Raw genomic sequence first — 17,247 nt, 5'->3', positions numbered from 1 at the left:
CTCCCTCTCCCTCTCCCTCTCCCTCTCCCTCTCCCTCTCCCTCTCCCTCTCCCTCTCCCTCTCCCTCTCCCTCTCCCTCTCCCTCTCCCCCCCTGATCTTGCACTCTCGCTCTCTCAAAATAAATAAACTTAAAATAATAATAATAAACAGTAAATTCAGAATGAACAATGGTCACTCTGAGACCCCAAGAACAGGAAACAGCCCTTGAAGTGACTCCGATGCTGTCATTCTCTGTGGCCCCTTAGAGACTGTGACACAGTGTGAACTAGAGGGAATGGTCATTTTGTTTGGTAAGTGTGAATTTTACTTCCTACGTGCAACACTCAGCTGAATTTGAATAAAATCTTTGATTATTTTCTTATTGTTTATTTTTGAGAGAGAGAGAGAAAGAGAGCAAGTGTGAGCGGGACAGGGGCAGAGAGAGAGGGAGACAGAATCCGAAGCAGGCTCCAGGCTCTGAGCTGTCAGCACAGAGCCCAACGCGGGGCTTGAACTCGCAAGCTGTGAGATTGTGACCTGAGCTCAAGTCAAACGTTTAACTGACTGAGCCACTCAGGTGCCCCTTGAATAAAATATCCGGAGCTAACATACATTCCCTTTCAGTTATTCATTGTATTCACTCTTTTACAACTAGAGAGTGAACTGAGAAAATGACTCTTTCTGAAAATCATTTTCACATAGGAGAATGGTGCCCCCGAATTACCTGTCTTGTGTGCTGAGTCCTCTGGGTTTGAGCGCATTGTTCTCTCTTCACATTTGTACTAGTTACCGGCCAACAGCCTCCAAAGAACAAGCGTCCAAAGGAGCCAGGAGAGAACAGAATCAAGCCTGCCAACAAGAAGGCGAAACCCAAAATTCCTAAAATAAAGGACAGAGATGCAGCTGATGCCACACCAAAGACGCAGTCAATAATGATCCAAATGCTGGACAAAGGCCGCTTCCAGAAACCCGCTGCCACGCTGAGTCTGACGGCCGGACAAACTCTGGAGCTTCGATGTAAAGGGAACAAAATTGGCTGGAGTTACCCTGCCTATCTGGACACCTTTAAGGACTCCCGTCTCAGGTGAGCATTTATTACTATTATTATTTTTTTTTTACTTGCATTTGGTCAAGGTTTCTTTCCTTGTTAAATCCTGCATCGTTTCTGACGTCTACAATTTCACCCTAAAAGATTATAAAAAATGAAAGCTCAATAAGCAAACACTGTCGATTTTATTTCTTGGTCTAGTTATTTAAAAATTACTGCAAATCCAAGGTGCCTGGGTGGCTCAGTCAGTTAAGTGTGGGACTCTTAATTTCAGCGCAGGTCATGATCTCACGGTTCATGAGATTGAGCCCCAGGTCACGCTCTGCACTGGCAGCTTGGAGCCTGCTTGGGATTCTCTCTCCTCTCTCTCTCTCTCAAAATAAAACTTTTAAAAATCTCTAAAAAAATTACTGCAGGCCCAGTCACATGACTTAAAACTGACATTTTATAGGAAGCCATGTGACAAGGAATTGAAACTGATGCACAGAGATGTTTAAGAGTTCATATAAAAATTACGAGTCCGATCACTGCTTTCTGTCATTTTTATGAAATCAGAATGAAAACTGCAATGCCCTAATTGGAGATGCCTGTGAGGAACTTGAGGCAAAGCCAACGTAAACTGGTTTTGAACTTTTCAACTGCTTCTGGTTTGTTTTTCCGTTCCTGAGCACAGGAGTTTTATATTCAGAGCTTCCGGCGGTGAGAGGCCCAAGGGCTTCTCATGTTTGGTTGAGGACCTTCAGGAACCTGGGTTTCTTGTGCAGGGAAAAGTGGTTAAGGTGATGCTTAGAGGAAGTGGTAAAGAGCAAGAACAAGGAGCACCTTCAGTGGGTCCTGGGAGGAGCTCAGGGCCTCAGGGGCTGGGAATCTAGCGCAGATTTGGGGGAGAGGTCCCCCGAACCCCCTGCGCCCCGATTTCTTCATGTACAGAAAAAAGGGGATGAGATTGCATGATTTCTAAGATTCTTTCCAGCCTTGTCTTCCTATGATTTAGGACAGAGACAGGCAGGCTATGGCCTGTTTGGGATGACTTGGAGGGAGAAATGGGCATCTCAGGCATCAAAAAACTCCACGTGTTCATTACAGGCTCATTTTCAGCACACACTTTGGTCCTGCACACCTTCCCTTCCCTCCAGGACACCCGCACCTACCCAGGGGCTCAGACACTGACCTGGGGAGCATCGTGGCCTCCCCCCACCCCCGCCCTCCTCACACCCCATATCTCCTCAGCCCCAGCCAGTGCGGCCCCTCACCTGTGGTCTTGAACCGCAGGAACCACACCCAGGTGTCCTCCCGAGCTCCTTCTCACTGGACTGAGGTTTTAAAAATGCGATCTGATCATGTCACTCCCCTACTTAGCGCGTGGGGCTGCAATGGGATGAGGTCTAACATCTTCCCCCGACGGATGAGAACCTCCTTGAACCCGGAATCTCTGTGTCAGTATTCCTGCTTTCCCTGGCCTGGGCTCTGCCCCCGGCTGATGTCAGCCTTGCTGTCATTTCTCTGGGAAGGTTGTGTCCTGCCTCCCGGGGTACGCTTGGCCAAGGGGAAAATTCGTTCCTATTTAGGACTGTTCGCAACTGGGACTCTTTTGTTTTTAAATTTTCTCTAATTAAAAAAACCTCAAATTGTTTAAAATTAAAAAAAAATTTTTTTAATGTTTATTTTTGAGAGAGAGAATGTGAGTGCGGGAGGGGCAGAGAGAGAGAGAGAGGGAGACCCAGAATCTGAAGCAGGCTCCAGGCTCTGAGCTGTCAGCACAGAGCCTATCACGGGGCTTGAACTAGCAAACTGTGAGATCTTGACCTGAGCTGAAGTCAGATGCTTAACCGACTGAACCACCCAGGCGCCCCTAATGTTGATTTTTGAGAGAGAGAGAGAGCGAGACCGCGCAAGTGAGCGAGCAGGGGGAGAGACAGAGAGGGAGGGAGACGCAGAATCCCAAGCAAGCTCCAGGCTCTGAGCTGTCAGCACAGAGCCCAACCTGGGGCTGGAACCCACCAACCAGGAGATCATGACCTGAACCAAAGTCCACCACAACGGCCCGAACCACCCAGGCGCCTCAGGACTCCTTTTTTTAATCTCTGCTTTTCATGGGGCTTAACTGAGTCCTGGACATTTAAATGTAGCTGTTGAATAACTAGCCAATCTTCTCCCCCTTCTTATACAAGTACACCTTGCAGAATAAATAAATTAAAATATATACAAGTAATAGTTCTCTGGCCGTCTAACCTCTTGTAATGAAGACTTTTCCACATTTTATTCTGAAGATACTCTTCTGGGTTCTTGGGATGTCATAGTGTAGAGTTTTTCCTGAGGGCTATTGGGTTGGATGCAGAGCTGGGGATAAAACAATCAGATAGTTTTTTTTTCCTGTTTTCATCTCCACACTTAAATTGTGTGTGTGCATCCCCTGCTTAAAACACATCTCGACAGATTTATAACCATATGCCTTTTAAATGACTTAGTTTTCCAAAGGAAAATGAAATAAAAATTTAATACACATTGTTTAAAACCAGAATTGAGCTATTTAAAATTCTTCTGAACAATTAATCTTGGACTTACCCCACGTATTTTAAACCTAGATGATCTGGCCCCTGAAGATTCAGTATTTTCTAGAAGTAGTTTCTAAGTTGTTTTAGCCACAGAATGTTTGAAAATATCTTGAGGACTCCAAGTAAAGCGAACATGAATCTGAATTGAAGAGAAACATCTAAGCGTTGAAAAAAACCAGTTTTGACTTTTTAACATTAAACTGTATTCATTCAAAGCACAGTCCGGGCTTTATAAGAAAGTAAAGACAGATGTAAGCCCTCAAGGACTTTACAAAAAATGTGAGAAATGTGAAAAAAGAATCTAGTCATAACTCTATATCAAACAACAACAACAACAGAATCATGATTTATTTGACATCAGAGAGTCAACAAATTAACTCTTGACATCTTTCCTGGGATGTGGTATCTTTGGACAGAGGGGAGGTATTCATCCTGTGTTTGCTTTTCCTGTGGAATGAGTTCTTTCCAGTATTCTGACAGCTTTGGGTTTGCAAGCTCCCCAGATGTGCTTCCAACAAAGCCTGGTCATTTTAAGGAATTTTGGTAGCTTTCTGGAATGAAGTGCACGATGCTACATTTGCCCAAATTTAATCTTTTGCGTCAGGCTGAGGCACAGCTAGATTGGAATCCTGCCTTTACTACTAACCAGAAAGGTGATCCTTTTTTTTTTTTTTAAGTTTATTTATTTATTTTGATGGGGGGGGGCGGGGAAGAGAGAGATTGAATGTGAATCCCAAGCAGGCTCTCTGCTGTCAGCACAGAGCCCAGCTGGGACATAATCTCATGAACTATGAGATCAAAATTCAGAAGCTCGACAGAGAGCCACCCAGGTGCCCCAAACCAGTGGAGTGATCTTTGCTCAGTAATTTGCCTAGAACCCACTTTCCTCATCTGGATTATGGAGATTATATTTTCTGTCATAAGTGCTACCTGGCTCGTAGTTAATGTTCAGTAAATTGCAACTAGTAATTACTAAGCAGTGTATATTTCTCAAGCACAATAATCAAGTAATCTTTGGGGACAGTTAATTGTGACCAAGACTCAAATCAGAGAACTGTGCACAGCCAACATGACTTTTAATACTGAAGATCCACAAAAGACTGTACGTATCTTTCCTTTTTCGTTTAATCAGTCTTTGTCATCTGGGGTCTGTGTCCATCTTCCCCCATGAAAATCTAAGCCCCTTGCTGGCCAATACGGTGTTTATTTGTGCGTCATCAGATTCCTCGCACCTCAAATAGCACCTGGCACACACCAAAGCTCAGGAATCAGTTTTGGGTCACAGGCCAGTTCTTAGTCACGCATTTGTTCATTCAAAGATAAATACACTTCGTGCCGACGTGTGCACTGTATATACGGGATGGAGGGTGGCGACAAAATACGCTGTATTTTATATCGAGGGCGCCGCTGTCTCCGCCTTTTGTTGCTTCACTTCATGAAGCCATTGGTCGGCTGACAGCTCCTCCCCCAACACCTTCTCCCTCTTTATCCAGTTTGTCCCTTCTGTGCTCATTAGACTCCAGAGTGTTATTTCCCCCAAACTCCTGAGTCCATCCTAACTACACTATGTTGCCCTCCATTTTTCCTTCATTCCTTCTTGGGAATTTCCAACTCCAGATGAATCTGTTCACCCACTTTGTGCCCACTCTTGGAGGAAACCATGCGGCCGGTGGGATGGGTGCCGTTAGACTGGGGTCACTTCCCTGTAGCTGGCAAAGGTGGAAAGATTTCTCAGAGAGCTCACTTTATCTTCCTAAACCTCTGTCGTTTCCAGCTCTCTCACTTTGAGCTAATGAAATTCTCAATTTATTGAGAAATTGGAGCCCTTGGATTGCCTTGACTTCATCTTACCACATCTCTGCTCTCACAGTGCTAGTGGAGGAAGGGTCCCTCCCCGACCCCCGACTAAGGCCAAACTCCGCCTGTGCCCGGATCTCACCCCTGCATGCTTCCTCGGGAGTCTTGAGATATCAGTTACTGCCTTTCTGTTGGGCATCTTCAACCCCCTTCTGAACGGGGTCCTCTCCATAAGCTTTCTCCATAATAATAATAAAAAAAAAAAATCCTGCCTTGGCTCACCAGTGCCCTCCGGCTACCTTCCTCTCACCTTCACAGCCGAGCTCCTTGGAGGAGTGTCTCTCTCTCCACTGTCTTCACTGTCCTCTCCTATTCACCTTCCACCTGCTCCACCTGACTCCTGCCCAGCTACTCCACTACATTTAATCACCAAAGTCAAGGGCACTAAATGCAGAGCTTTCATGTCAATCCCCATGTGACCTGCCCCACAGGTCCATTCAGCAGAAGGGAACACTCTTGGCTTCCACGGCGCATTTTATGCCAGTTTTCTTCCTGCCTCACAGGCCCCTCCTTGAAGTTTGCTTTCCCAGATGGCCCACCTGCTCCCCCAGACATTAAATGTTGGTTCTGTGTCTTCTTCTCTTCTCATTACATGCTGCCAAATGCCCTCCTTTGATCACATGGCACATCTAAATTTTTCTTCTGCTGAGCTCCAGATCAGACCCTCCAGTGGCCTGCTCAAGTGCCTGAGCCTTTCTCTAAATGTAGCCATCTAAAACTGAGCTCATAAGCCATCTCCACACCCGGTCATCCTCCTGTATCTTCAGTTCAGAGAATGGCACTAAATTTACCCACCTTCTCTTGATTGAAGGCCTGAAATCACTTTGGACACTTCGCTTTTCCTTCCACATCCAATCAACTACTATTGGATGCCCTGATGCATCTACTATTTAATTATTTCTTGAATCTTTCTCCTTCTCTCCACCATGGCAGCAATGACCCTAGTCTCTTGCGTGGACTACAGCATAATCCTGTAACTAGATTTTCTGCACCCAATCTTGAGCCTGACCTCAGTCTTCCACACAGCAGTCAGATCTTTCCGAAAAGCACATATGGTGCTGTCACTTTCCTGCTTTACGCCCTTCAACAGAGCAGTTCTGCTCTTAGAATTAAGTTGAAACTTCTGATATGGCCCACAAGGCCATGCATAAGGTGACCTCTGTCTTTCTCTCCTGTTTCATTTCACTTCACTGCCTTGTTGCTCACACTCCAGGCTCTATGGAGTCTTTCTGATGCCCAGATGTGCCAGTCTTCTTCTTGCCTGCGTCTTTGCCCATTTGGGTCCTCCTGCCGTTCATGCACATATTCCAAGAGCTGCTGTCCAGTCTTCAGACCCAGGCCTGTCGGGTCCTCTCAGCCCCCTCCCCCTCTGTTTACACACCTTCACTGAAGCCCTTAGCACCGACGGAGCAGTCACCTCAGTCATTGGGTTATGTTTGGGTCCCTCACTCACCTAAAGGCTGGGAAGAGATGGTGTCTGTTTATTCATCAGTATTTTCCCAGCACCCAGTGCAGTGCCCGGTGCCCTCAGCCCTCCATCAGTATCTGAGTGAGTATGGTGCTGGGCACTGAGCACAGAGTGGGTCAGAAGTCAGGGCCCTGGGCTCATGAGGACCATAACTCCAGAAACAAGTTCATGGAACTTGAGAGAGGAAAGGACCTTAATAACCTTATTGATTGTTATGCTTCAGTTCCTCTTTGTAACAAATGAAGAAACTGAGCCTCCCAGAGGATGGATGACTGGTCCAGAGTGACAACATGTGAGGGGCAGCGTGAGCCTTAAACCCTGACCTCCCAGTCCCCAACACAGAGCTGTGGTTCTGCCCAAGTGCTCTGTCCTGCATCTGATGGGACATGCTTACACCAGAGAGCACTCTTGTCCTCGTGGAGGTGGTGGCTTCAGGAAAGAGAGATTTGCTGGTGACTTTTTTTCTTTGGCATTTTGGGTACTTGACTTACAAATCTGATTTTTTTTAATGTTTATTTTGAGGGAGAGACAGAATGTGAGGGAGGGAGGGACAAAGAGAGGAAGACATAGAATCCAAAGCAGGCTCCGGGCTCTAAGCCATCAGAGCCCGATGCAGGGCTTGAACCCACAAGCTGTGAGATCATGACCTGAGCTGACATCAGACGCTCAACTGACTGAGCCACCCAGGCGCCCCAGAAATCTGATTTCTAAAGATAAGACTCAACATAGGAATAAAAGTTCTATCCTTTTCCAGAGGGGGCACTGATTTCTTGCTAGGAGAGCTCTGAATCGAAACTAATTGAAATTTCACATTGAGTTGTGTTAGTTTTGTGGACATCAGAAAGGGAAAACATTACATCGGGCTGCTTGGAAATAAGACCTTAAATGACCCCTTCTCCTGAAAGGTGGACTTTGACCACCCCGGGGATGACCCAAGATAATGTGCTCTAGGACTTCTCCAGGGTCTCTGCTTATGCTTGCTCCCCTCACGTTGGGGAACCTTTGTCATTAGAAGGCCCACTAGATGGCAGGTTTCAGCCGTGTTACACTTCTAATCCCTTCACCAGGAAAAGAAACCTTTCAAGGGAGGACCAGTTGGGTGAAATAATTGCACACTTGTGCTGATAGTTCTTTCCTTCTCCTAGAAGACTCATCGGTCAGTTTCAAGTTCTATTTTTAGCAGTCTAGCATCCAGTTTCCCAAAACACACAAATGAAGGGGCATTTGTAAGTTCATGTCCCACTCCAGAATAAATTCACCAGTGGTGCTGAGTCCTGCTGAATTTTCTCAGAGCACTGGGCACTTGCATGGCGCTGGTGGGCCTTCAGAGGCTAATAGTAATGTGCTGAAGATTCTGTATGTTTAGGTGCTGAAATTGATTTAGATTTTAATTTCAGATTTAGTCCATCCCAGATCACACAGATTTCTCTTTTGAGATCAGAAACAGCAGGGATATTTTTCCGACTGTATTTGCTATTTATTGAATGTTCTATTTCCTTTTTTTTAAGTTTGTTTATTTTTGAGAGAGAAAGAGAGAGAGAAAGAGCAAGCAAGGGAGGGGCAGAGAGGGAGACACAGAACCCGAAGCAGGCTCCAGGCTCTGAGCTGTCAGCACAGAGCCCATCGTGGGACTCGAACTAACAAACCACGAGACCATGACCTGAGCTAAAGTCTGACAGTTAATGTACCGAGTCACCCAGGTGCCCTGGAAGGTTCTGTTTCGTGATTCCCGTGATTATACAGATACAATGTCTGTACCTGCAGAGCCTTTAATCCTAGGGAAGGACGCAAGCAATTTTAGTACATCGCTGCCTAAGTGCCTTGTTACCAAAAGCACAAGGTCAGGGAGGAAAAAACTCAAGCGAATACCTGAAGACTGAGAGCTGACGGGGTATGGAAGGGGGCGGGAAAGAGTGTAAGAAAACTCCAGGCGAGAGCAGCACAGGGAGCTGCCGAGAGCCGAGAGAGAAGAGCACCTGGAGCATTGGGGGTGTTGGGAAGATGGGGTGGCCCGAGGCAGGGGAGGGGAAAGGAGGTGACCAAGGAGAGATGATACTGGAAGGTAAGCAGGAGTTGACCCACGGAGAATCTTGTCAGCTGTGCTGAGGCATTTAGAGTGAAATGTACGGGCGTTACGAGTTGTTGACCTGAAGCCTTCATTAATCAAGTGCAGGGGGTCACAAGCACCATGGTGTGAAGGTTACTACTCCTCACTGCCTTTCAGAGAAAGAACGTCACTTCCCAGGCTCAGATGTCCCCAGCCTTCCTCCGTGCACTTCACACCCATTCTCCCCAAACTGAGGTCTACAGACGTTCTTGGGCCCAATGTTTCTTTGCAAATTAAACTTTTCTTTTTCTGTTTTTTATTTATTTTTGAGAGACAGAGAGAGATGGCATGAGCAGGGGAGGATCAGAGATGAGAGGGAGATCCAGAATCTGAAACAGGCTCCAGGCTCTGAGTTGTCAGCACAGAGCCCGATGTGGGGCTCAACCCCATGAAAGTGAGATCATGACCTGAGCCAAAGTTGGACGCTTAACTGAGCCACCCAGGCTCCCCTCTTTGCAAATTAAAAATTGTTTTTCTACTGATAATATAAAAAAGATTCATACAAGACTATTCTGGACCATCTGAACAACCTCTACTAGGCAATCAAATAAGCCCCTTCCATCTTCTCTGGAAACATTTTATTCCTTTAGTCTCCTTGTAATACACTTTCAGAGTTAAGAGCAGGGGAATCTTGGCACCATGCTGAGCCAGGAAAGAAAATAAGAAACTTAGAATAGCCTTCCCTCCCCACCTCCAATGGCAGCTTAAATTATAAATCAGTGGTGGGTAAGATTAAAGCCGGCCTCTTAGCATCCTCACAGCCGGAGGACAAGCTGGGCTGATCTGACCATAAAGAAGCCCTGAGTCGCCTCCCTAGAAAATCAGGGCCCAGGCACTGTCTTGCGGGTTGTTTCTGTGCATCTGGTCGGATGTTAGCATTTTCCAGTCAAGAACTTCAAGTTCGGAGGAGTGGGTGGGGCACAGGAGATCCCTTGGGTGGCTGGTTCCTCTGAAAACAATAAATAGCTCCAGGAGAGAAGGGAGGGCTTCTGGGTTCCCACTGGGCTCACTCCACCCACAGGCGGCTCGGAGGGAGGCCGCCGGAAGGAGCAGACAGCTGGCGCACCAGGCCCACCTAATTTTTTACAGCCTTGCGAAGGGGTGTGGTCTGGAGGACATTTTAAAAGAAGAAGAGAAGGGTGATAATAAGTGTTTATAAACAGAAGAATCCCACTGTTGAGAAAGAATCGGCACAGATTCTGGTAAATACTGTGAATAGTATTGTGGCCTTGTATGGAGCAAGATGTCTCCCCCCCCATTTTTTTTTATTTTATGTCGATCAAATAAACAGCACAAAATTGATCGTCTTAACCATTTTTAAGTGTACAGTTCAGAGGCAGTAAGGGCTTTCATAGAGCTGTGCAGGTTTCTTTTTCTTTCACACTCCAGTTCCTTCAGCGCTCATTTTGCCTTATTTTCGGAGCAGAGCACAGGATGAGGTTTCATGAAAATTCTGGCCCCTCCTTTGGCTTTGGGACTTACTTGGGCGTGCTGTTTGCATCCCCCGTGCAGTGGGAACAAAGTCTGACACTTGCCTTCAAGTGGATTTCAACCCCCCGGAAACAGCTTAATGAAGAGTAAATAGCGTACCCAGCCCTAAAGGTACAGTCCTCTCTCCCAGACTCAGTGTACCGGTGCCAGGCTCTCCAACGATCCCCCAAGGATGGATGTGGGGGGGGGCGGTGGCAGGATACAAGACTTCCCCGGGTGTCCTAGATGTCCTGACACTGTCCAGGCTGCAGAAAACACAGCTCTGTTCGGTTCCGGACATGGGTGGGGGAGGGCAGTCATAGAAGCAGCCTCATTGAGGGGCGGTCGGGATACAATGAGGTCATGTAAGCAAAGCTTGGATCAATAGAGATGAGATATTTTTGCTCAGAAGACTGTCCCCAAAGAGGTAAATCACAGGAAAACAGGCAGTTTTTTCAGGAGGATTTTTAAAAAAACATTCTTGTGGGCTTATATCCCAGTCTGTGCCGAGTGTAGGTGTCCGTGGTGCTGTGGAGTGCTTACTGATATTCAGACTCGGGGTCCTGCATATTGAAGATCCAGCTACCCCCAGTCTACCGGGCAGGGAAATGGGTTGGAGTGCACTACCCAGTTTTGTGTAAAAGTGAAAGTAAACTAGGCTTGTAGGCTAATTTATAAATAAAGCAGGGAAATGTTTCTTGTTCTGATTTTAAAAGAATGTTTTTGTTAACCAAAACATTTAATTTCTTGAGCATTCTGAAGGTTGGGTTCCGTGATCCTAGATGTATTGCATGGTATTCAAATATAGTAAGATGACAATAAAGTCAAATTAATGCATCAAACCAAAGGCAGTATAGGAATATCACAGCATTCTTTTTTTTTTATTTTTTTAATGTTTTATTTATTTTTGAGAGAGAGATGGCTTGAGCAGGAGAGGGTCAGAGAGAGAGGGAGACACAGAATCTGAAGCAGGCTCCAGGCTCTGAGCTAGCTGTCAGCACAGAGCCCGACGCGGGGCTCGAACCCACGAACTGCAAGATCATGACCTGAGCCGAAGCCGGACGCTCAACTAACTGAGCCAGCCAGGCACCCTGTCACAGCATTATTCTTGATGATAATTTTGGAGACTATTGCAAAATGACACATTATTTATAGGACAGCATTAAGTGATTGCCTGTAGTTTATATATAAAACCCTGCTTTAAAAAACTATGCCCACCACAATAAAAAATATGTATGTGTGAGATGGGATTTAGTGGACAAAAATGAAAATGTTAACATAACCTGATCATCTTCTGACAAGTATTTAAACATGCAAAATGTAAACAAAAACATTTTGAAAGGTGTGTTGGAAGAGGAAACAAGAAAAGAGGACTAAGGATAAGCTATAAAACGGGAATATTTATGTCAGCCCATCTATAACTGTATAGAATCGCACATTATAAAAACCAGCTACACAGATTTTGGAGCTTTGCCTCCAGGCGCTGGGCTCTGCTTCTCTTCACAACAATATCCTCTCCCATGGCTGCAGGTGGGCTGGGGTGAAGTCACTGCCCCAGGAGATCCACCCAGAACCTTGGCTGTCCCTGCCCATTGTCCTACATTCCCAAACCATTCATTCTGTCCTGGGGTCTCGGGTTTCTATTCCCCCTCCTTTCTTGGCATTTTACTGTTTAGATTGTCTTTTGGGCTTGACCTTGACTTTGCCCTAGATTTTGCCTTTCATATCTTCTTGAGTAATGCCTTAATCCCAACCCCACTCCACCTCTTAGTAGCCAGGTTCCATGATGCCTCACTTGCCTCAAAGGAAAGCTCATACGGCACAAGCTCACTCTTGCACATTAGAACCTTGCTTTGCTTTATGAACTTGACATAGGAGCTTGGACAAAGCAAGATGTGGGATCCTATGTACCACCCAAAATAGATATGAGAGAATATGCCCTCATGCGTTTATTTACATGGGTGGCTCATGAAATGGTACAAGATATGCTCTCAGCTGGTGGCCATCCTGGGGGAAGAGGCCGGGGAGCACAACCATATGTGTACAAGTAGGAGGGGTGACCAGGACAAATGTGTCACGGCTTGAGACTAACAGGTGTTCAACTGAGAAGAGTGTATGTCAGACAGAATTACTGGGAACCTAATTTATACATAAAGACAGCCCACTATGTCAGGAAGGCATATCTGAAAACAAGACAGAAGTGGTCCAGACCACAGTGGCTTTTGAACTGGTGGCATGAATGACACACATACCATATATAATTACAGAGCACCTACGGACACTTTGTGGTCAAATGTGAGTGCATGGGGGCTGCTGGGAAGGAGAGAAAGTAGCTGTCAGCAAGGGCTAGAGAAGGCAGATGAATTCATTGAGTGATTATTTGATTGCAGGAGACTGGCCTTAAGGATAAGATGGAGAGATGGGGAAAGAAAGGTGTAAAACCCCACAAGGGATAAGCCTGGGCCATCAGCTTCGGGCCGGGACCCTACATTTTATAAATGAGTAAGTTAGACCTACAGAGGTGAAGGGGTGTCTCAAGTTTGTGCAGCTTTTAGTAAAAGTAAACGAGGCTTGAATCTAATTCCCAGCACCCTTCTAGTCTCAAGAAGACAGTCTGCTTCCTCATTCTTATTCAGATTTATTGTCCAAGCGACAATAGTATAAGCGGGCACCTTGAACATGTTAGGAAGCTGGGAGATGGGGTGGATCTCTCTCTGGGGTGCGTTCTTTGTGGAGGGTGTGAACGGAGCCCGGCCCATGGGTGCTGCATTCACTATTATAACTTGACCATAATACACTCACTGTGGCCGTCTGCCAGCAGATTAGTAAGCCCGGCTTGTTTTCCTCTCAAGGCTGGTGGAGGCTGACTCCATTGTCTTCTCCTCTTGGGGTCTAGTCCCCCCTGAGGATGTGGCTGTGAGCATTTAGCTGAGCAGAGCTGGGGAATCTTTTCTTCATGTTACTCAGAGACATGCTCATGGGCTCGCTCTCCCTGGTATAATTAGAATTGCCAGAAAGGCAGTAACGTGAATCGTTAACATAACCCATGTCCCTCCGAATCGTATGGTTGCTAAGTCTGAGTGATGACCTGGTCAAAATTACATGACAACAATGATTTTTTATTTCTATGAGCGTCTCCATGGGGAGTGCACACCTGCTGAGTTTCTCTCTTACCGCCACCCATAAACTTCCCCTAAATCACACATTTGGTCAGCACTTGGTTATGTATTGGAAATAATCGACCCAGGTTTTCTTTCCAGGGCACAGTGGGAAGACTGCCAGACTCTGTCCCCAAGGGATTACGTTCCCAGCTCTGACTCTTAACTGGCTATGGGACCTTGGGTGAGTCACTTGATCTCTGTAAAATGAGGGAGCCACGCAGATGATTTCTAAGGTCCATTCAAGTTCAAAAACAACTCTTGGCACTTGTACTTAATTCAAGTTAGATGACATGGGGCCAGCAAGTCTGAACCTTCAACTCCATTTCATTCACTGAATTCTGTTCTCTTCTGTGCAGTCACCTATGACCCTTGTGCATATAACATTATGCCAAGCAGAAGGCTGTGGGTGATGCAGACAAGCACGGTACATGGTTTCTGTTTGGGAAGGGATCATTTCACTAGCAAAATAAAATAAAGAGCTCAAAGTTACATACCGCAAAGCATTATGGATAAAGGCATTAAGTGTAGGGTGTGAGAAGCTTAGATCGGTGTGTACTGAGTTGTACCAATAACATCTAACATTTGTGAGCGCTTACACTCTGCTAGCCGCCTCCTGGGACCTTGTACATTTACTAATTTAATTCTCATAACGCTACAAGGTAGGGACTATTATTATCTCCATGTCTCAGCTGAGGAAACTGAGTCTGGCAAGATTAGGTAACTTGTTCATGGTCACAGAGCTGTTGCCAGGTGAACTGGGGAGTCCCCGGGGCTTGGGGACTTGACCCAGTGTGACCCAGGGGGGCTGCCAAAGCTGCTTAGTCTTGTCACGAGAGTGAATTCAAGGACAGATATGTACATAGCAGTTGAATAACACAAATGGGAATGTTTATTAAAGCAAAAAGCACACTCAAGATATGAGAGTAGTCCAGCCCAAGAGAGAACATTGCACCCCCAGGGTTTAGGTTTCTATTTTTATCAGCAGTCGTTAACTAGGGGTCAGAATATTTATTAATTGGGGCTGGGAAGCAGGATCTTGCTTCCTCCTAATTTTCTTCCTAATTTGGTGAGGAGTTTTCTGTCATGGCATCCGCCATCTTGGGCCTGTCTGGTTCCATCTGGCTTCCTGTGGAGTGCTGTGAGGACGGGCCTCTGACCTTCTGGATAGATGGCTATGACTTCCTTGTTGCTGACCTGCAGGTATCCTGTTAAAGCCTAACTGTCTGATCTAACAGAGCTCGTAGTAAGTGGTGAAGGCAGAAGCTGAACCAAGGAAACGGGACTCCTGAATATATGCTCTTAACCAGCTGCTACAGAACGAAACTCCAGGCAGCCTTTTATAGGCAGAAATGGGGTGGGACAAGGAAGTTATTAGCCAAAGAATTAGAAAGTATTGTTTTAGGCTAGGTTTCTTTCCCTTAGGGGATCTTATCATGCAGATGACCTCACTAGTGCCATCAGGAAGTTCCAGATTGACTGGTTTAAAGTTCCACTCCTACAAGAGGCTGAAACTGCAGTTAGGTTAGATATTAAGACTTGGTGGGACTTAACATAAGTGACTCCATTTTGAGCCTATTGTTTCTCCTTAACATTTCCACCCTTTTGATTGAACTCAGCCTGAGAGACGCGATAAAGACTTAAGAAAGGAGCAGCACTCTCAGCTTCCACTTTATAGTTCTCAGAACTCTCCTTGATCCTGTTTTTGGCTGAATCTCTATGGTATTCACAGGTCATGACTTTAGGCCCGCAATATTTTAGTCAATCATTTTCTTCATTCCTTTTTTGACATTCCAGTTTCAAGGGGACATTTACTCGGTGGTTAGTGGCTGTGAACATGGATTTAAAGCTTTTGAGAGACTACAATGTGCCAGAGAGATTCTTATGATAAGTGTAAGCAGGATAATCCCCAAAAATGTTTGGAGTACGCTTTGGAGTCTTGGTCCCCAAGACCCAAACCAAAGAGAGAGCCCTGTAGAAGGAGTTCCGCTGTCAAGCCTAGTAGCTTGCCTAGTGACTTTATGTAACTGAGTTTCAGCTTCCCTGTAAGTGTTAATCTAGGTACTGCAGGTGCTGTTGGCCACAGCACAGACACCTTATTGCTCATCTGAAAGATAATTATGTTATAAAGAATAGCTTTGGCCAGGGACACCTGGGTGGCTCAGTAGGCTAAGCATCTGACTTCAACTCAGGTCATGATCTCACGGTTCCTGAGTCTGAACCCTGCATCAGGCTCTCTGCTGTCAGTGTAGAGCCTGCTTCGGATTCTCTGTCCTACTCTTTCTCCCCCACATGCTCGCGCGCTCGCGCTCTCTCTCTCTCTCTCTCTCTCTCTCTCTCTCTCTCTCTCTCTCAAAAAATAAATATACATTAAAAGGACAACAACAACAGGGCACTTGGGTGGCTCAGTCAGTTAAGCATCCAACTTTGGCTCAGGTCATGATCTCACAATTTGTGAGTTCAAGCCCTGCATCAAGCTCTGTGCTGTCAGCTCGGAGCCTGGAGCCTGCTTCAGATTCTGAGTCTTCCTCTCAGCCCCTTCCCTGCTCATTCTCTGTCTGTCTCAAAAATAAATAAACATTAAAAAAAAAAAAAAGAATAACTTTGGCCAAAGAGTGTAAGGATCCTTGCTGGGTTGTTAGTGTCTTGGCCGTGGAATCTGAAGGGTCTCTAAGAGCTGAGGAGAAGTTTCTGGTCATATTCTCATTTGTACTTATTGTTAAGCCAGAGATCAGTTGGGTTTTTAGTGAATATGATAAAAGAGATAGAAGATGATCTCCTATCCTGAAATAAAAGGTCGTCCTACGATCCTACGTGCCACACAAAGATGAGCTGGTGAGAGCTCCTGATCACTGGGGGCACATCTAATCTGGATAATCTGGCAATGCGGGGGTACAAATGTACCAAGATTCACATATGCAAATGCGTCTGAGTACATATTTCTAAGGTGGGTCGATTGTAGTTTACAGTGACATTGGGAATAGAGAGAGTAGTCCTAGGGAGGATCAGGGGATCTCCTACACCATGGCAGATCTAACAGTCTGAGAGACTACCCGTTTAGGAGTGGCCTGCAGGATACATGATCTTTCCAGGCCAATGCCAGAGTAAAAAAAAAAAAAAAAAGCTTTCTTGTTTAGTTAAAGTATGAAGCCTTGATTGGTGTCTTGGGTGGAAGTAGTCTACTTCGATGTCAGTTACTTCTCTTTTTTGTCAGTTTGATTCATAACATCTGTATAGGGCCAGCTATCAGGTGGAATCTCCTTTAGCTGTGAGTCCAAGGCTGAATTGCCTTCTAGTTTTTCAGCAGTGTTAGTGGTTAGGAGCACTTGATAAGGTCACTTTCAACAAAGCTTAAAGACTGTTTTCCTCTGCTAACATTTCCAGAATACCCAGTCATCAGACTCTAGACTGTGACCAATAGGATGCTTTGAATTGGGATCCAGGAAAGCTTCTTTAAATGTGTTGATGTTAAGCTTGAATAGAGCACATTAATCACTTACAGTAGCAGTCAGACTAGCATGAGAGACCAAGGGACCCGAAGGAGTTATATACCATTAGACATTGGGCTGCTAATGACTGTCTTGTATGGAGTGAGCTTATATTT

The 17,247-nt window shown here is 45.7% G+C and overlaps 1 protein-coding gene across 2 annotated transcripts in view; it reads left to right on the top strand.

Annotated features, from left to right (window-relative positions):
- Positions 1 to 17,247, top strand: part of PDGFRL (platelet derived growth factor receptor like) — a 74,449-nt gene that overhangs the window by 20,070 nt on the left and 37,132 nt on the right. For both annotated transcript variants that reach the window (XM_029933377.1, XM_029933432.1), the window contains exon 2: positions 767 to 1,064. In XM_029933377.1, the coding sequence (XP_029789237.1) occupies positions 767 to 1,064 (298 nt within the window). The remainder of the gene's footprint in view (positions 1 to 766; positions 1,065 to 17,247) is intronic.

This window comes from Suricata suricatta, chromosome 1, assembly GCF_006229205.1.
Source record: "Suricata suricatta isolate VVHF042 chromosome 1, meerkat_22Aug2017_6uvM2_HiC, whole genome shotgun sequence".
NCBI lineage: Eukaryota > Metazoa > Chordata > Mammalia > Carnivora > Herpestidae > Suricata > Suricata suricatta.
The sequence above is the reverse complement of the archived record's forward strand: the minus strand, read 5'-3'. Positions and strand labels throughout refer to the sequence as shown.